This window comes from Cotesia glomerata, linkage group LG3, assembly GCF_020080835.1.
Source record: "Cotesia glomerata isolate CgM1 linkage group LG3, MPM_Cglom_v2.3, whole genome shotgun sequence".
Taxonomy (NCBI): Eukaryota; Metazoa; Arthropoda; class Insecta; order Hymenoptera; family Braconidae; genus Cotesia; species Cotesia glomerata.
In genome coordinates, this window is record NC_058160.1 from 28535490 (window position 1) to 28551426 (window position 15937).

The 15937-nt window shown below is 28.0% G+C and overlaps 3 protein-coding genes across 4 annotated transcripts; 2 read left to right on the forward strand and 1 right to left on the reverse strand.

Annotated features, from left to right (window-relative positions):
• Positions 1-1004: 1004 nt before the first annotated feature.
• Positions 1005-4110, forward strand: LOC123261963 (endoplasmic reticulum resident protein 29). 2 transcript variants are annotated; one of them, XM_044723895.1, is made up of 4 exons: positions 1005-1113; positions 1218-1871; positions 2805-3206; positions 3521-4110. In XM_044723895.1, exons 2-4 carry the CDS (start codon positions 1764-1766, stop codon positions 3755-3757), a joined length of 747 nt encoding a protein of 248 aa, XP_044579830.1. In that variant the 5' UTR covers positions 1005-1113; positions 1218-1763; the 3' UTR covers positions 3758-4110. The 2 variants fall into 2 exon arrangements, with proteins under 2 accessions (XP_044579830.1, XP_044579831.1); XM_044723896.1 differs by having other exon boundaries at positions 1020-1106.
• A 12-nt stretch (positions 4111-4122) lies between these two features.
• LOC123261964 (ran-specific GTPase-activating protein-like) lies at positions 4123-7072 on the reverse strand. The gene is made up of 4 exons (XM_044723897.1): positions 6915-7072; positions 6622-6761; positions 6240-6526; positions 4123-4881 (listed from the first exon to the last, which is right to left on the reverse strand). The coding sequence occupies exons 1-4, from the start codon at positions 6927-6929 to the stop codon at positions 4598-4600; spliced, it is 726 nt and encodes a 241-aa protein (XP_044579832.1). The 5' UTR covers positions 6930-7072; the 3' UTR covers positions 4123-4597.
• Positions 7073-8121: 1049 nt separating this feature from the next.
• On the forward strand, positions 8122-13496 carry LOC123261976 (serine/threonine-protein phosphatase alpha-2 isoform). The gene is made up of 5 exons (XM_044723921.1): positions 8122-8531; positions 10640-10771; positions 11116-11346; positions 11437-11765; positions 12881-13496. The coding sequence occupies exons 1-5, from the start codon at positions 8477-8479 to the stop codon at positions 13118-13120; spliced, it is 987 nt and encodes a 328-aa protein (XP_044579856.1). The 5' UTR covers positions 8122-8476; the 3' UTR covers positions 13121-13496.
• The last annotated feature ends 2441 nt before the right edge of the window (positions 13497-15937 follow it).

Sequence of the window (15937 nt, forward strand, 5' to 3'; positions counted from 1 at the left end):
TAGTTTTTAATTATTGACCTTTTTTAAGATATAAGCTCATCCCGATGTTACACTAATCGAGACCTTTCATTTGAGTACCCACATCGATTTTTCATATATTTTATATATTTATATATTTCACAAATACCATATATATAAAATATATAAAAAATGCCATGTGGGTACTCAAATGAAAGGTCTCGACGAGTGTAACATCAGGATGAGCTTATATCTTTAAAAATGTCAATAGTTCACAAGATACAAGGTCATTTCTTAATTATGTATCTAGAGATAGAGCATATTCGAATGCAGCTCAAATACTTATCATAATAAATTGACTATCAGTGAGAATGAAATGAAACCTTGAAAAGGCACAAATTCAAATTAATACCTTTGCAATGACACTGAAAAAACTGATTTTATCATATTAATATCCTGGAAAAAAAAAATTTTGGAAAAAAATATTGCCATGTCTAAATTAAAAAAAATTAGAATTGCAATTTTTTAAAAATAATTTTTAAAACAAATTTGTTTGTTAAAAAAAAAAATTTCAAAATGAAGAGACTGACTTTTGTACGCTAATTAGCGTACAAATACCAGTCAAAAATATATATATATTCCAAATATAGAAGCCAGGGTATAAAATGAAAGGAAAACAAAGGGTAGTCTCGATTGGATTATCCAAGTGCTGTAGATCATAGATGGGTCGTTGTGCCGGCATTGAGCGTAACGTAAACGTAATTCGTATGTATACAAACATCATACACAACGTAAGTATGTGTAGCATTACATTAGATTTACATGACATAACATTTATACCATGCCTAGAGTATTATATTATATTATAGCAGGTGGTGGATATTTTCGTACCTACACCAGTAGGTACTACTTCTTCGTATGATGCCCCTCTACCATCTCCATCTCCAGTCGACTAGGACAGAGTGGACAGAGTGGACAGAGCAGCTGTGCACCAACACTCGGTACTCCAGCGCACCTCCAGAGATTTAGTATCCTACCTTCGGACTCTCCAAGCCGAATTACCAACACCAAACAGCTCCAGGGAGTTGGAGCAGGCATGCGCGCACCTACACTAGGATCAAAGTCAGAATCAGAGAGTGGCAGTGAAGGTGAGAGGTAATATATAAGTACTCTTACTCTAGTATTAGAGCACTCACTGGTATATATATACATGTAAAATCTAAATATTAATGTATTGTATATATTCTTCTTTATATTAGGCTACATGTTGATGTTGACTGTCGAATAAAACACCAGCACCAGCACTGGAGTCCAATACATTGACATCCACATGGCACTTCGTGGCTGATGCTGATTCGACGGGTTTACTTATATACCATACCGCGTTCCCAGTTCCCAGTTGAGTAAACGGTATCAACCTAGTTAAGTCCGCGTAACCATCCACATCCATATCCACTTTTTATAAATAATAATAATAATAATAATACGATATGTGTTAGCGTTATTGCCATCGTCAGCAAACATGTTATTGTGATAACACTTTTTTTTCAGTAACATTAAGCACGTTCGCTGATAAATTATTTCATTTCAATTTTTTTACCTTAAAAAAGATCATTGAAACATTAACCGGCTTCTTTTTAATATCTTCGTTACTTTTCTTCTCAAATAAAATATTATTATTATTGATAATAACATCAGTAAAAGGCATTAGATTAAAAATATTAAAATAAACAATAAAAGTTTATTTTTATTTAAAACTATCTGTGCTTTTATTGATATTAAGATTAAAAAGCTATTAGAGTGACATGAAGTCGTGTTTGCTGATATTTATCATTGCCACCGTGGCAATTGGATTGGTTAATGCTGAAGATTGCAGAGGATGTGTTCCTTTGGACTCTGCAACATTTGATAAAGTGAGTATTAATAAAATTTATTATTTTTTTTTTATTTAATTAGATACAAGTTTATTGTATGGTTTTTGAAATTATTTGGGGATATCATTTCCAATGACAATTTAATTAGCCAACATTTAAAAATTTTTATAATTTATTTTGTTGAAAAATAATTTCTTAAAAATTAAAATAAAAATTTTCACATGTAGAAAATTTTAAAAATTACACGTGGAATTTTTTAAAAATATTTTCTTAGTTCTAATTTTTAATTAATAAAAAAAAATCAAAAATTGTTGAGTGTCGGCTAACTTAATTTTCAGGGTAAATTTAAACTGTGCCATGTGATTAAACTGTTTGTTATTGATTTTGACATCTCTTTGCATCAATTATTAAATTCTATCGTGGAATAAATGATGCATTTATTGATTATTATTTTAATCTAAGCTTGAATATCTGGAAAAAAATTTTCTTGTTTAAAAATAATGACAAAGTTGACAGACATTAAAAATTTTTTTAGAATTTTATGACAATTAAATTATTGAACAAAAATTTAATTAAAAAGTTTCACATGTGAAAATTAATAATAATTACCAGTGAAAATTTTTAGAAGCATTTTTTTATTATAATTTATTTGTTAAAAACATTTTTAAAATTAACAGCTGACGGCTAACTTTAGAATTATTAAAAAAAAGGAGTTTAAAATTCATGATATTAAAGTTAGCTGTCACTTGACCATTTTTTAGATTTATTAAACAAAAAAATTTGTTCCGAAAAATTATTTTTAAAAAATTGCCTTTTTAATTTATTAAATTTTCTAAATGTCAATTATTTTCTCATTTTTATGCAGTAATTCATTTATTAGAAAAATTATTTAAATATCTTCTAAATTAATTTTCATTTAAAATTCACAGAAAATTTTGTAACATTAGAATTAATTTAATGACAATTTTTCAGGTAATCAGCAAATTTAAGGCTGCGATAGTTAAATTCGACGTGGCATTTCCATTTGGAAATATGCATGATGAATATGGAACTGTCGCTGAAACTACTAAGGATGTTCAAGATTTGCTAGTGGCGATCGTTGGAGTAAAAGATTTTGGAAATAGAGACAACGGAGATTTGGCAAAAAGGTTCAATATTGATAAGAAAGATTTCCCAGTAGTACTGTTGTTCCAGGAAGGACAAACTAAACCCGTGAGGTTACTGACCAAGGCAGATGAAAATGAGTTCACGTCTACAAATATTAAAAAAATGGTCAGAGCTAAGACTGGAATTTATTTAGGCCTACCTGGGTGTGTTGAGCAACTGGATAAACTCGCTGAAGAGTTTAAGACAGCTGATGAAGCTAAAAGAAAAGTTAGCTTTATTTTTTTGTAATTTTAAACATTTTATTTCATTTTTTTTTTTTTACCAGATTATACTCAGTGATATCTGTGGTGAAAAAAAATTTCAGATAGTAGCTAAAAAAATCCAGATTATACTGCGTGATATCTGGATTATACTGATTGTAATCTGGATTATACTATATACTAGCTATCTCAAAATTTTTTTCACTCAGTATAATCTGGAATGATATCCAGTGACATGTTGTTTTTTCCGTGTACATTATGTTTAATAATAATAATGAACATAATTGATCTTAAATTAAAAAATTTTTTTTTTAATTTCAGGAAATTTTAAGCCAGGCTAAAAATTTGGAGAAAACTCTTCCAGAAGAGCAAAAACTCGCCGCTAAAGTCTATATGAAGATGATGGATAAGATAATGGAGAAAGGCGATGAGTTTGTAAAGTCTGAACACACGAGAATAAACGGGTTGCTTAAGAAGAAACTGTCTGATGATAAAAAACGGACAATGGAAGAGAAGAAAAATATTCTTCAGTCTTTTTCGCCTAGAGATGAATTATAAATTGTTTGATTGGTTTTTGAATCTTTAACAAATATCTATGATTTGTAATTAATATATTATTTTGTGATGAACTTTTATTAAAGTTCCAAGGGATTCCATTTTTTTTTTAAATATATATTTATATATTTATAAATTATAATAATGAGCACAAGGCTGATGTTTGAAAATCCAATATCTTCTACATCGTAATTACAATAATTATATATATTATTTCTATAACGATTGAAGTGTGGTTTTTAATAGCAAAAGCACTTGAATCGATATCAAATTTTTCACTGTCGTAATGGACTGAACGTCAAGAAAATTAAAAAAAAAAATATATATATATAAAATTAGGCTGGTAAGGATTAAAACAATCAAACAAATTTTTTATAGGAATAAGTTGAAATTTATTTATCGAATTACTGTTTGCTCTTAAAAGTTAACAGTTTTAAAAATAAGTGTGATTATAAATTCAATCGTAATAAATGCCGTACAAATACTTAAATTAAAAACTAACTACTACAATTATGATCAAACGTTGTTTTGTTTACCATCACACTAAAATATGAGTCGTAAGATAAAATAGTAATAAAAAAAAAGAATAAATCACAGATAAGTATGCAAAACCGTATAAATTAAGCGTTAAGAATTATGAACAAGATATTTGAACTTAAAAAAAACTTCTGTGATTTTAATTATTATTAAAATGTTATCAATATGAATTATTAACAATAAGAAATGTCTAAAGCAATCAACATTTTCACTTGCACCATTCTTATACGCGGGAATGTTTATCTATTAATATAATTATAAGTAATTAATATTAAATTTACATGGATTATAAAAAGTCCTTGATTACTATTCCTCTTTAGTATCTTTGACATCAAGATTTGTGAGTTGTTCAGTCACTTGGTCAGTACTCGAGTCTGTTTTATTTGTATTTGTCGCTTCCTTTTCATTGCTCTCTTTTTCTGGATTCTCTGGTGCTTTATCCTCAGCATCACTCTCATCCGTTCCGTTGTAACTCGAATCACTGTCACTGTCAGCTTCAGCGTCAGGATTGTTTTTTCCTGCGTAGATCTCGCATTCAGTACCGACTATTTTTTTTGCTTTTTCAAATGTTTCTTTCCAAAGAGAAGCGTCTGTGATTTTAAATAAAAATATATGTTAATAATTTTCTTGTAAAAAATGGAGCTGTACAATTATTAAGGGGGGAAGTACGTGTAAAAGGCCGTTTTCATGCTGATTTTCATTAATTTTTTTAAGGTATAAAAAATTAATATTATTTATTTAAACTATTAGGTTATTTTATACATATAGGATAGAAGTACCGTTTTTGATCATTTAACATTTGAATTAATTTATAAAAAATTATAATATTACAACCATATTTTTATTGAGTTTTAAAAAATTTATATTAAAACAAATTGAGTTTGTAATAGTTAATTGATATAAATTAATTTCTATCGTTTATTTGAACAATAAATGGCCACAAACGGTACTTCTACCCTATTTATGAGTATTTTTTCGTATTTAACAACAATATAACTTAACAAATAGCGGAGATATCAGCTGATACGCAGCGTAGATTGTCATACGACTTAGCAGCTGTGCAGTATGGAAGCTACAATTTTTATCTAAAATCAATGGCACGGAAAATTACTTTTTTTTATATGTGTGTCTTCTATATGAACCTCAATTCCAAAAAAAAAAAAGTAAAAATTTTCTAGAGGGTTTTAAAATTAAATCGTGATTTTTTACTATTTTTTCATGCATTATTTATTAAAAAAAAAAATAGTTTAAATAAAAATATCGCTTATGATGGAGGTTCATATTCAGCGTAATTGTATAAAGAAAAGTAATTTTTTTATGTCATTAATTTTAGATAAAAATTGTGGCTTCCATAGTGCACACCAACTGCTAAGTCGGAAGACGACCTACGATGTGTATCAGCTGAATATGGAAAAATATAAATATTTGTCGACGGTCTAATTAGCAATTGGTCTATCTCCTTATTTTTTAGAGTGATTTTTTAATAAAAATTAATTTAGCAGATATTTGATAATTTTAAGAATTTTTTAAACAAATAAATTATGGCACAAAAGAAGTAGAAAAAAATTAACATATAGAAATTTTAAAAAATAAAAAATGCAATTTTTTTAAAAATTACTTTTTGAAAAGAATCTATTTGTTAAAAAAAATGAAAAAATGGCTAAGTGGCTGCTAGCTTTAATGTCATATTTTTTAAAATTTTGATGTTGCAATAGTTAAATTGTAAATTATTCGAATGATCCACACTAAAACATTGTACCTCTATTAAATATTAAATTGTTTTTTAAAATAATAAATTTTGAATTGTTTTTTTGTACAAATGGAAGATTCTATGAAATGGAGTTTGACAATTTTCTAATTAGAACTTAAAAAAATAAATAAAAAATCAGGATGAAAGAGATTTTCTCCCCTTAAAGTAATTTAGAAAATAAAATTTAAAGATAATTACTTTCAGCATTAGCAAATCTGATGGCAAGTAATTCCGGCTTGAGTAATTCATCAGCGTAGTCAGCTAACACACTCCAAACCCAGGCACGATCGCTACCGCAATTAGGTTTCAATTCCATCCAAGGGGTAATAAAATGATTTGCGCATATTTTCAACGTTTTATCCCGTCGCATTACCACTCGAACTGTATGTTTGGTTTTGTGTCTTAATAATTTAACATCACCGGTACCTCTTTCTTTCCATTCTGGTGGATCATTTGATGAGTCATAACGGTACAGCTTAGCACGCCTGTCAAAAAAATGCAAAATAATTTAATTTTGTGAAATAAATTAAAAAAAAAAAAATAATAATAATTAATAAAATAAATAATAAATTAAAATTACAGTTTAAGCATCTCAACTTCATCCTCCTCGTTGCTCGACACATCAATCAGTGGCAAGGAAATAATTGGCTCGAAATGAGGATCTATTTCCTCTTCTTGCTCCTGATGCTCACCATTGATCTTCTCATGGTCTCCATTAGTCTGTCAACCATAAAAAAATTAATTAGTCAATTAAATATAAAAAAAAAAAAAAAAAAAAAAAACAATTAGTTATTTTGATGATAATAATAATAACCTAGATATTAATTAAATTTTCAATAAATTAATTATTATTAAATTATTAATTTTACTCACCGTAATTTCCGGCATGTTGCTGATTGTTAAAAGCTGATAAATAAATGGTGAATAAAAAACAACCAACGATTGTAAATTGTAAATTTACGAGTTCTTACAAGCACAAGCGTAGATTTTGCGTTTAATAAAATTCACACCATGCGTTTACACGAGATTGCGTATTAAAATTCGGAGCTGTCATTGGTTGCAATGATGTCGCTGGATGTAAACTGGTGAGTATATTTTTTGTATTTGTTGGCAGCGTCAACGGTCTTGTTAAAAATAAAGTATAAAAAAAACAATATCAAGCTTGCTGATAAAAATTGAAAAGTTATTTTTATTGACAAATTATATTAGTGAAAAATAAATTTTTGGTGAAGATAAAATTACATAAAATAAAAATGGCCGTGACAAAATAAAAAATGGAGGGAGAAATTTAAAAATGAGGGCAGCACTAGAGATCTTGTGGCCTCGTTTATTTATTACTTATCAGTTGGTAATGAAAATTAAGTTAGCAAACATCTAAAAATTTTAAGAATTTTTTTTAATGAAAAAATTTATCAAAAAAAATTTCATTTGCAAAAAACTTTAAAAACTTCAAGTAGAATTTAAAAAAAAATATTTTTTTGTCTTAATTTAATGAATAAAAAAATAAAAAATGTCGGCTAACTTTAGTTTTATTGTAAATGACATTCAAGTTAGCAGACGTCTAAAAATTTTTTAATTTTTTTTATTAATTAAATTACAACTAAAAAGATATTTGTAAAAAATTGGACTTATAGTTTTTCAAGTTTTTTACTCGTGAAATTTTTTTTTTAAATTGTTTGAAATTTTTTCAATAAAAAATTTCTAAAAATTTTTAAATGTCGGCTAACATTAATGAAAATTAAATTTTGAAAATCAAGTTAGCCGACATCTAAAAATTTTTAGAATTTTTTCTTATTGAAAAAATTATCACAAAAAAATTTTTTAAAAATTTCATTTGTAAAAAACTAAAAACTTTTTAAAAATATTTTTTCGTTCTAATTTAATTATTGAAAACAAATCAAAAAACTTTGAAAATTATACGTGGAGTTTTTTAAAAATAATTTTTTAGTCCTAGTTTTTAATTAATAAAAAAAATGAAAAATTATTTAGTGTCGGCTAACTTAATTTTCGTTAACTTTATTTTTATAGTTGGTAATAGTGTGACAAGAAAATAGCAAAATTCAGGTGGTCTTCTGTCTTGTTCATATTAAGCGTAAGGTTGTTGAAGAGTGAGGAGTGGAGAGTAAGTAAAGAAAAAGAAAAAAAATATTAGAGCCAAGAGCAATCGTCGCGTTGGTTGGTGCGCACGTTATATTAGTGCTCGACTAAAGTTAAACGAAGAGCAGAGGTAGAGGGAGTTTTGCGGTTGAGTCTGGCGGCCATTGCAAGTAATCTCTCGTCGTACGTTCTGAGCCGCGTAAGCATCGAGACTAAATCTGTGTTAAACATCAAATTGTCACGGATATTTCGAGTTTTTAAATAAACTCAAATCAAGGGCCATTTTAGTCGCGAGGTGCACCCAGTGAAGCCCGGGACGCACAAAAAAACCCGGCCCGATGGCTGAAACGGATAAATTAAACATTGACAACATCATCGCTCGGCTCTTGGAAGGTAATGCGACATAATTACACGAGGGACGCTCTAAGTCTCGCCTATACGTATCATATTTTTTATTCAACACATATTTTAATATTATTTTATTAGTAATAATAATTTTTTTTTCATCAGCTAATTTACTAATTATATTTTTAACAATTGGGTATCAATTAACCCGTTGATGGAAAGAGTATTCAAGAACGCGTTTTCTCTTCCCCCACCACGAGCCCAGAGTAAAACTCCAGCAATTCTCCGTGCGACTTTACTTGCTCGTCACTGCAGTACGTTTATAAAAGGATGACGTCTTGCCAAAAAATTGTTTTTATTTTTTTTTATCTATTTCTCTCCCTTGATTTTATTTTTTTGCAAACGGCGTTTTATTTATTAATCCTGCAGATAAGCTATTACGCAACAGAATTAAATTTAGTTTGTGATTAGGATGTTGATGATGATCGAGATTGTTAAAAGCCCGTAGGCGTATAGTTTGTTTACACAAAACACCGTTGACAACCGCAGAGGGACCAAGAGTCGTTTTGGGGCGAGGTCCATCCGTCTGTTGTTGATTTAAATCGCCGCGGGAAATTTGAATATAATAGATTTTACTATTGATATTTGATATAACTTTTTAGATTTTTTAGATTGTAAATATTTTATTTGGTTAACATACCAACATAGAAGGTGGTAGGTACTCCCAGGAAATCAATCGAGTGGGAGGAGACTAACGTTTATGTTGGTTAAACCGAGTGATAATCGTTGGGAATAATTCAATACAATTTTAAATGTCAATTGGTGGTCCGTTGACCTTGACAATCGTAGCAAGGCATTTTATTTGGTAAAGACATAGCAGTCTTGGCCACAAATCGATCGCACGCGCAATACAACATTCACGCGACACTTGTACTTATATTATACATTAAACTGTAGATGTATTTATTTATAAATATAAATAAGTACATTTAATCATAACTAGCAACCTTACAGTCACTATGTGACTGCCGTAACTTTTCAACTATAAATAAATGAAATTTTGCTTTATTAGATAATGACTTTTGTTAAATTGCACTGTTCTTTTTTAAATATTGACGTTTTTTTAAGATATAAGCTCATCCTGATGTTACACTCATAAAGAGCTTTCATTTGAGCACCCACATGCATTTTTGATATATTTTTCATATATACATATATGTAACATATAAATATGAAAAATTAATGTAGGTACTCAAATGAAAGGTCTTGATGAGTGTAACATCGGAATGAGCTTAAATCTTTAAAAATTTCAATAGTTCACAAGATATTTGTTAAAATGTCCTATACTTTCTTAACTACTGACGTTTTTGAAGATATAAGCTCATCCTGATGTTACACTCATCAAGAGCTTTCATTTGAGTACCCACATCAATTTTTCATATATTTTTCATATATACATATATGTAATATATATAAATATATGAAAAATGCCATGTGGGTACTCAAATAAAAAGTCTCGATCAGTGTAATGTCGGGGTGAGCTTATATCTTTAAAAATGTCAATATTTGACAAAATATTTGTTAAATTGCACTGTACTTTTTTAACTATTGACATTTTTAAAGATATAAGCTCATCCTGATGTTACATTAATCGAGACCTTTCATTTGAGTACCCACATGTCATTTTTTATATATTTTATATATATGTGGTATTTGTGAAATATATAAATATATAAAATATATGAAAAATCGATGTGGGTACTCAAATGAAAGGTCTTGATGAGTGTAATATCGGAATGAGCTTATATCTTTAAAAATGTCAATATTTCTCAAGATACAAGGTCATTTCTTAATTTTTTAACTAGAGATAGAGAATTTTCTAATACAATCTAAATACTTATTATCATAAATTGACTATCGGTGAAAATAATATGAAACCTTAAAAAGGCACAAATTCAAATCAAGACCTTTACAATGACTAAATTTCACCAAAAAAACTGATTTTATTACACAACTATCCTGGACACAAAATTTTTCTTATTCTCTTAATAATATAGATTATAATAATAGCAATAGACCACATTAATTTTATTATTATCCAACAGACTTATTTATATCGATTGATATTTATAATTGTATGATTAATTTGTTTACAGTACGAGGATCAAGACCTGGGAAAAATGTCCAGCTAACGGAGGGTGAGATCCGTGGCCTGTGTCTCAAGTCGCGTGAAATATTTCTATCCCAACCGATACTACTCGAGCTGGAGGCACCGTTGAAAATATGCGGTGTGTATTTTAGTACTTGAGCTAAGAGAACGCGTGTTTATTATTATGTATATGCATCTTGTGTATATTTATATTTTTTTATTTTTACTATTTTTGTAAACACGAGCCTTTAAGGCCTTACATAATTATCAAAGTGGATAAAAAAATGAAAACAAGCAACATTAGATGTAATTATTGATGTCAATTATCGGCGACATTAGCATACTCGTAATAATTGCGACTAGTTGGTACATTTATACATTAATTCCTACTGCTGAGATAATAATGAAAAAAATAGAATCACATGTTGAGTTAAGTATACCATTGAGATGTTTTTATTAAATTTTTTTTTTTATGCTAATCAGGTGACATTCACGGTCAGTACTACGACTTATTGCGGCTTTTTGAATACGGTGGGTTCCCACCGGAAAGTAACTACCTCTTCCTAGGCGACTACGTCGACAGGGGGAAGCAATCGTTGGAAACAATATGCCTTCTTCTTGCGTACAAGATCAAGTATCCCGAGAACTTTTTCCTGTTAAGAGGAAATCACGAGTGTGCATCCATCAACAGGATATACGGTTTTTACGATGAGTGTAAGTTACTTTGACATTAATATTACATGTTACATGTATGCTGTTGTTCGAATTATTGATTTAATTATTGGATTTTATGGTACTGAATAGGCAAACGTCGTTACAATATTAAACTATGGAAGACATTCACGGACTGCTTTAACTGTCTACCCGTGGCAGCAATCGTTGACGAGAAAATATTCTGCTGTCACGGTGGACTCAGTCCTGATCTACAGAATATGGAGCAAATAAGACGTATTATGCGACCGACTGATGTTCCTGATCAAGGATTACTCTGTGATCTTCTTTGGTCTGATCCCGACAAAGACACTATGGGTTGGGGTGAAAATGACCGTGGTGTATCGTTTACATTCGGTGCCGAGGTCGTTGCCAAATTTCTACACAAGCATGACTTTGACCTCATATGCCGTGCGCATCAAGTAAGCTCGATAATCAATAATAATATTTATCGTAATTGTTTTAGGTATTTATTTGGTGGATAATATAATTTATGGTTAATATTTACAAGTGGGGTCATTTTAATTTTCATTTTTTTTAACGAAATTTTTATTTGATTTTATTAATATACTTTTTTTTTTTTTTTTTTTTAAATACATGAAAAAAAACATGATGACACTGGATATCATTCCAGATTATACTCAGTGATATCTGGATTATACTAATTGGAATCTGGATTATACTAGCTACTATCTAAAATTTTTTTTCATCCATTATAATCTGGGATGATATCGAATGTCATCTTGTTCTTTCCGCGTGCATAAAAAAATGAACAATTAAAAAAAAAAAAAAATTAACAAATTTTCAAAAAAATTTCTAAATTTTTTTGAAGTTAGCCGACATTTAAAAATTAAAAAAATTTTTTTTCATTAAAAAAATGATTACAAAAAATAAAAAAAAATTTTCATTTGTAAAAAACTAAAAACTGTTAATGCAATTTTTAAAAAATATTTTTTTATTCTAATTTAATTATTCAAAAAATTAAAAACGTCAGCTAACTTTAGTATTATTGTTTTTTTATGTACTTAAAAAAAAAATTTTCCCAACTTTTAAAGGCAAAAAAGCCATCGAAATCTTTATTTTTTTCTTTCACAACATTTTTTTATCATAAATGCGCCGTAAAAACAGCAGAATAAAAAGAAAATTAAAAAATGTTAATTTCTCACCTAGATATGGCCAATAATAGGGTTGACCCCACTTGTAAATAATTACCTAATTTATTGATCCTGTTAAATTTAACATAGTTAATAATTATGGAAATAACGATTGATTTTAAAGATAATTTTTTATCCATCAAATTTATTATATTATAAGATTATTCTAATCTTGATAGACACTTAATTTTTAATCTGATTATTATTCATCTGATAAAAAAAGTATATTAAGAATAATATAAAAATAGTGACTATTAATGATTGGACTATTCAATCAATCAAGAGCTCAGTTAAAATAAGTTCCGGCACGTTCGCAATGTGACCGTGAAATTGTCAGATTTCTCAATAAAATATTTTGTTTTGGTTTGTTTATAAACTACTAGGTCGTCGAAGATGGTTACGAATTCTTTGCAAAACGACAACTGGTGACGTTATTCTCAGCGCCAAACTACTGCGGTGAGTTTGACAACGCCGGTGCCATGATGTCGGTCGACGATACGCTGATGTGCAGTTTTCAAATCTTAAAACCAGCAGACAAGAGGAAATTCGCGTATGGTGGCCTCAACTCTGGCCGACCGGTTACGCCGCCGCGAGGTCCCAATAATAAAAACAAAAAGAAGTGAATGAGATTCCCGGGAGCGTAATTTATTGACGCGGAGTTTTTAGGACCTCAAACCTCTCTTATTATCAACCCAGTAACACAACACCATCATTCACTCTCCACCTACTCCCGTCCCTACTGTCATTGATCTAAACAACAACAACAACAAACAACAATCATAATATTAATATTAATATGACTAATAAAAGTTTGAGTAAACAATATAATAATGATAACTAAAACAACGCTACACTTTACTGATCTTACAACGGAAGCACCTCGCGACTCCGGCCCTTGTTCAACATGACACTAAAGACCCATTGTCATTAACCAACTTCGGATATTAATATTAATAATAATAATTAAATATATATTAAATAAAAAGATAATTAAAAAAAGAATAAAACGATCGAGCAATGATTTTCATAATAATGAAGACGAGAATTTTTACCTCCGGAACTTGCGCTGTCGCTAATTCTCTGTATTAAGATTTTCTGGTTGTTTAATAAACCAAACAAGTTCCAAGTTATTTATTTTGATTTTCAATTAAAAGTTTGGATTTTTAAAATAAATTACGATTTCATTTTCGGTAATTCGTGCAAGGAAAGAACAAGATTACACTGAATATCATCTCAGATTATACTGAGTGAAAAAAAAATTCAGATAGTAGCTAGTATAATCCAAATTATAATGAGTATAATCCAGATATCACTCAGTATAATCTGGATTTTTTTTAGCTACTATCTGAAATTTTTTTTATCGTAGATATCACTGAGTATAATCTAGGATAATATCCATACATACTTGTAAATTTACAATTGAAGTAAAAATTTTTCTGTTATTTATAATAATAATAATAATAATTATTATTATTATTATTATTATTATTATTATTGTAATTGAAATTATATAATAATTATAATTATCATTTTAATAATAATAATAACTGTTATAATAATAATAATAACTATTATTATTATTATTATTATTATTATTATTATTATTATAATTTCAGAAAAAAAAATTACTTAGAATAAAAATAATTTTCATAAAAAATTTCTTAAACAAAATAAAATTTTTATTTTGTTAACCAGTGTCATCTTATTCTTTCCGCGTGGGAGGGCGTTTAAATTGTAAATCTTAATGATCAGTATCAACACTTATTATTAATTTTTCTATATCTATTATTAAATAAGGAAATTATTCGTATGAATCTAAAAATTAATAAGCATTAGTGTTATTTTTAAAAAAATGCTAATTAGTTATATAAATTTGTATTTGTCTTTTATTGAATTGATTCTCGTTAATTGTAGAATTATTGTTAATTATTTTGTCTGTTTAATTCATCAGTTTTTATGTTTAATATTTATCCACAGCTTGATTGACGTTTACATTTATTCATCAAGATGTGAATTATAAAAATGAAAATTTATTTAAAATTAATATTAATTTAATAAATTATCACTTGTATCTTTTTATTACGGCGTAGTAATGTTTTGCTAAAGTACTAAATTTTTAATGAGAATGTGAGTAGAGTTACGTCATGAGTGATTTTGTCCTTGCTTTGAGTATTGTGATCACCCACGCACCAAAATATATATTAAACTCGATGGCCCCCATTATTATCGGCCATTTTGACTACGCACGCCCAGTTTACTTTTTTTCATTCATTTAATTTACATTAAGTTTATCTATCAAGGTCTTTAGTATTCTTTATAAATATAGAAAAAATTTTTGAATACTTGGAACGACTTGGAAAAAAAAAAAATGGATAAAAAATAAGAAGAGAGGGATTTCTTAATTCTTAAGATGACTATGTAATATAAACTTGGCACGCTGAATCTGTAAATTCTCGCAAATTGAAAAATTCCATCCAACCACTGATGAGTAAATTTAAATGACAGAGAATGCACGAGAGGCTGTGTGTATAAAAAAAAATTAATAAAAAATATGTACGTGTGAAATCACAAGTTTCACTCAAATTAAGTTGTGAAGAATGAAAAAAATTACTAAACAATTAAATTTAAATTAACAATATTAATTATTATATTTATTAATTAATTTTTTAGCCTCGAGTTTAATTAATTTAAATAATTTAATAGCAAAATATCTCCGGTCTCGTCTTCCAATCATTGTTAATCTTTTTTTTTTATCTTTTTTTTACACCAGCAGTAATCACCAATATCATTAAACTTAATTATAACGTAAATTAACATAACAATTATAAAAAAAGGCGATTTAACTAAACTCAGAAAAATAAACGTTGAAACAGACAGCGAATGCGAGTGAGAATGGTAAAAAAAAAAATTATGAACTAATAACAAAGTTAAACTTTATTCTCGTCAAATCGAGACATTTGTATTTATTAAGTATCATTCATTATATTATTATTATTATCATTATTATATCTCTTTATTTTTTCATTATATATAAATATATATATATATACTCATACATATATATATTTTTTTTTGTTGTCATGTCATCGAAAGTCATTGCCATAGAATCATTTTTTGTCAATCTTTGATTTGTTAAATATAAATTATTAATTTTAACTTATCATCAAAAGTAAACTCGATGACATTGTTGTAAAAACAAAATGCACAACAGATAACGCAATGGACATTAAAATGCCATTTTAAATTTATTCATAAACAAAAACATTAAACAACAAATGCACTATAATATCGACAATTCACAATTATTCACTTGCCCTGCCTACGTCCTCCCAATTGCTCTTATCTCTCCCTCATGTATGTACATTAAATAAACGAAAAAAAATTTTTTTTTTTACAAAAATAAAAAAACACCTAAACAAATTATTCAAGTTTTTTTTTTT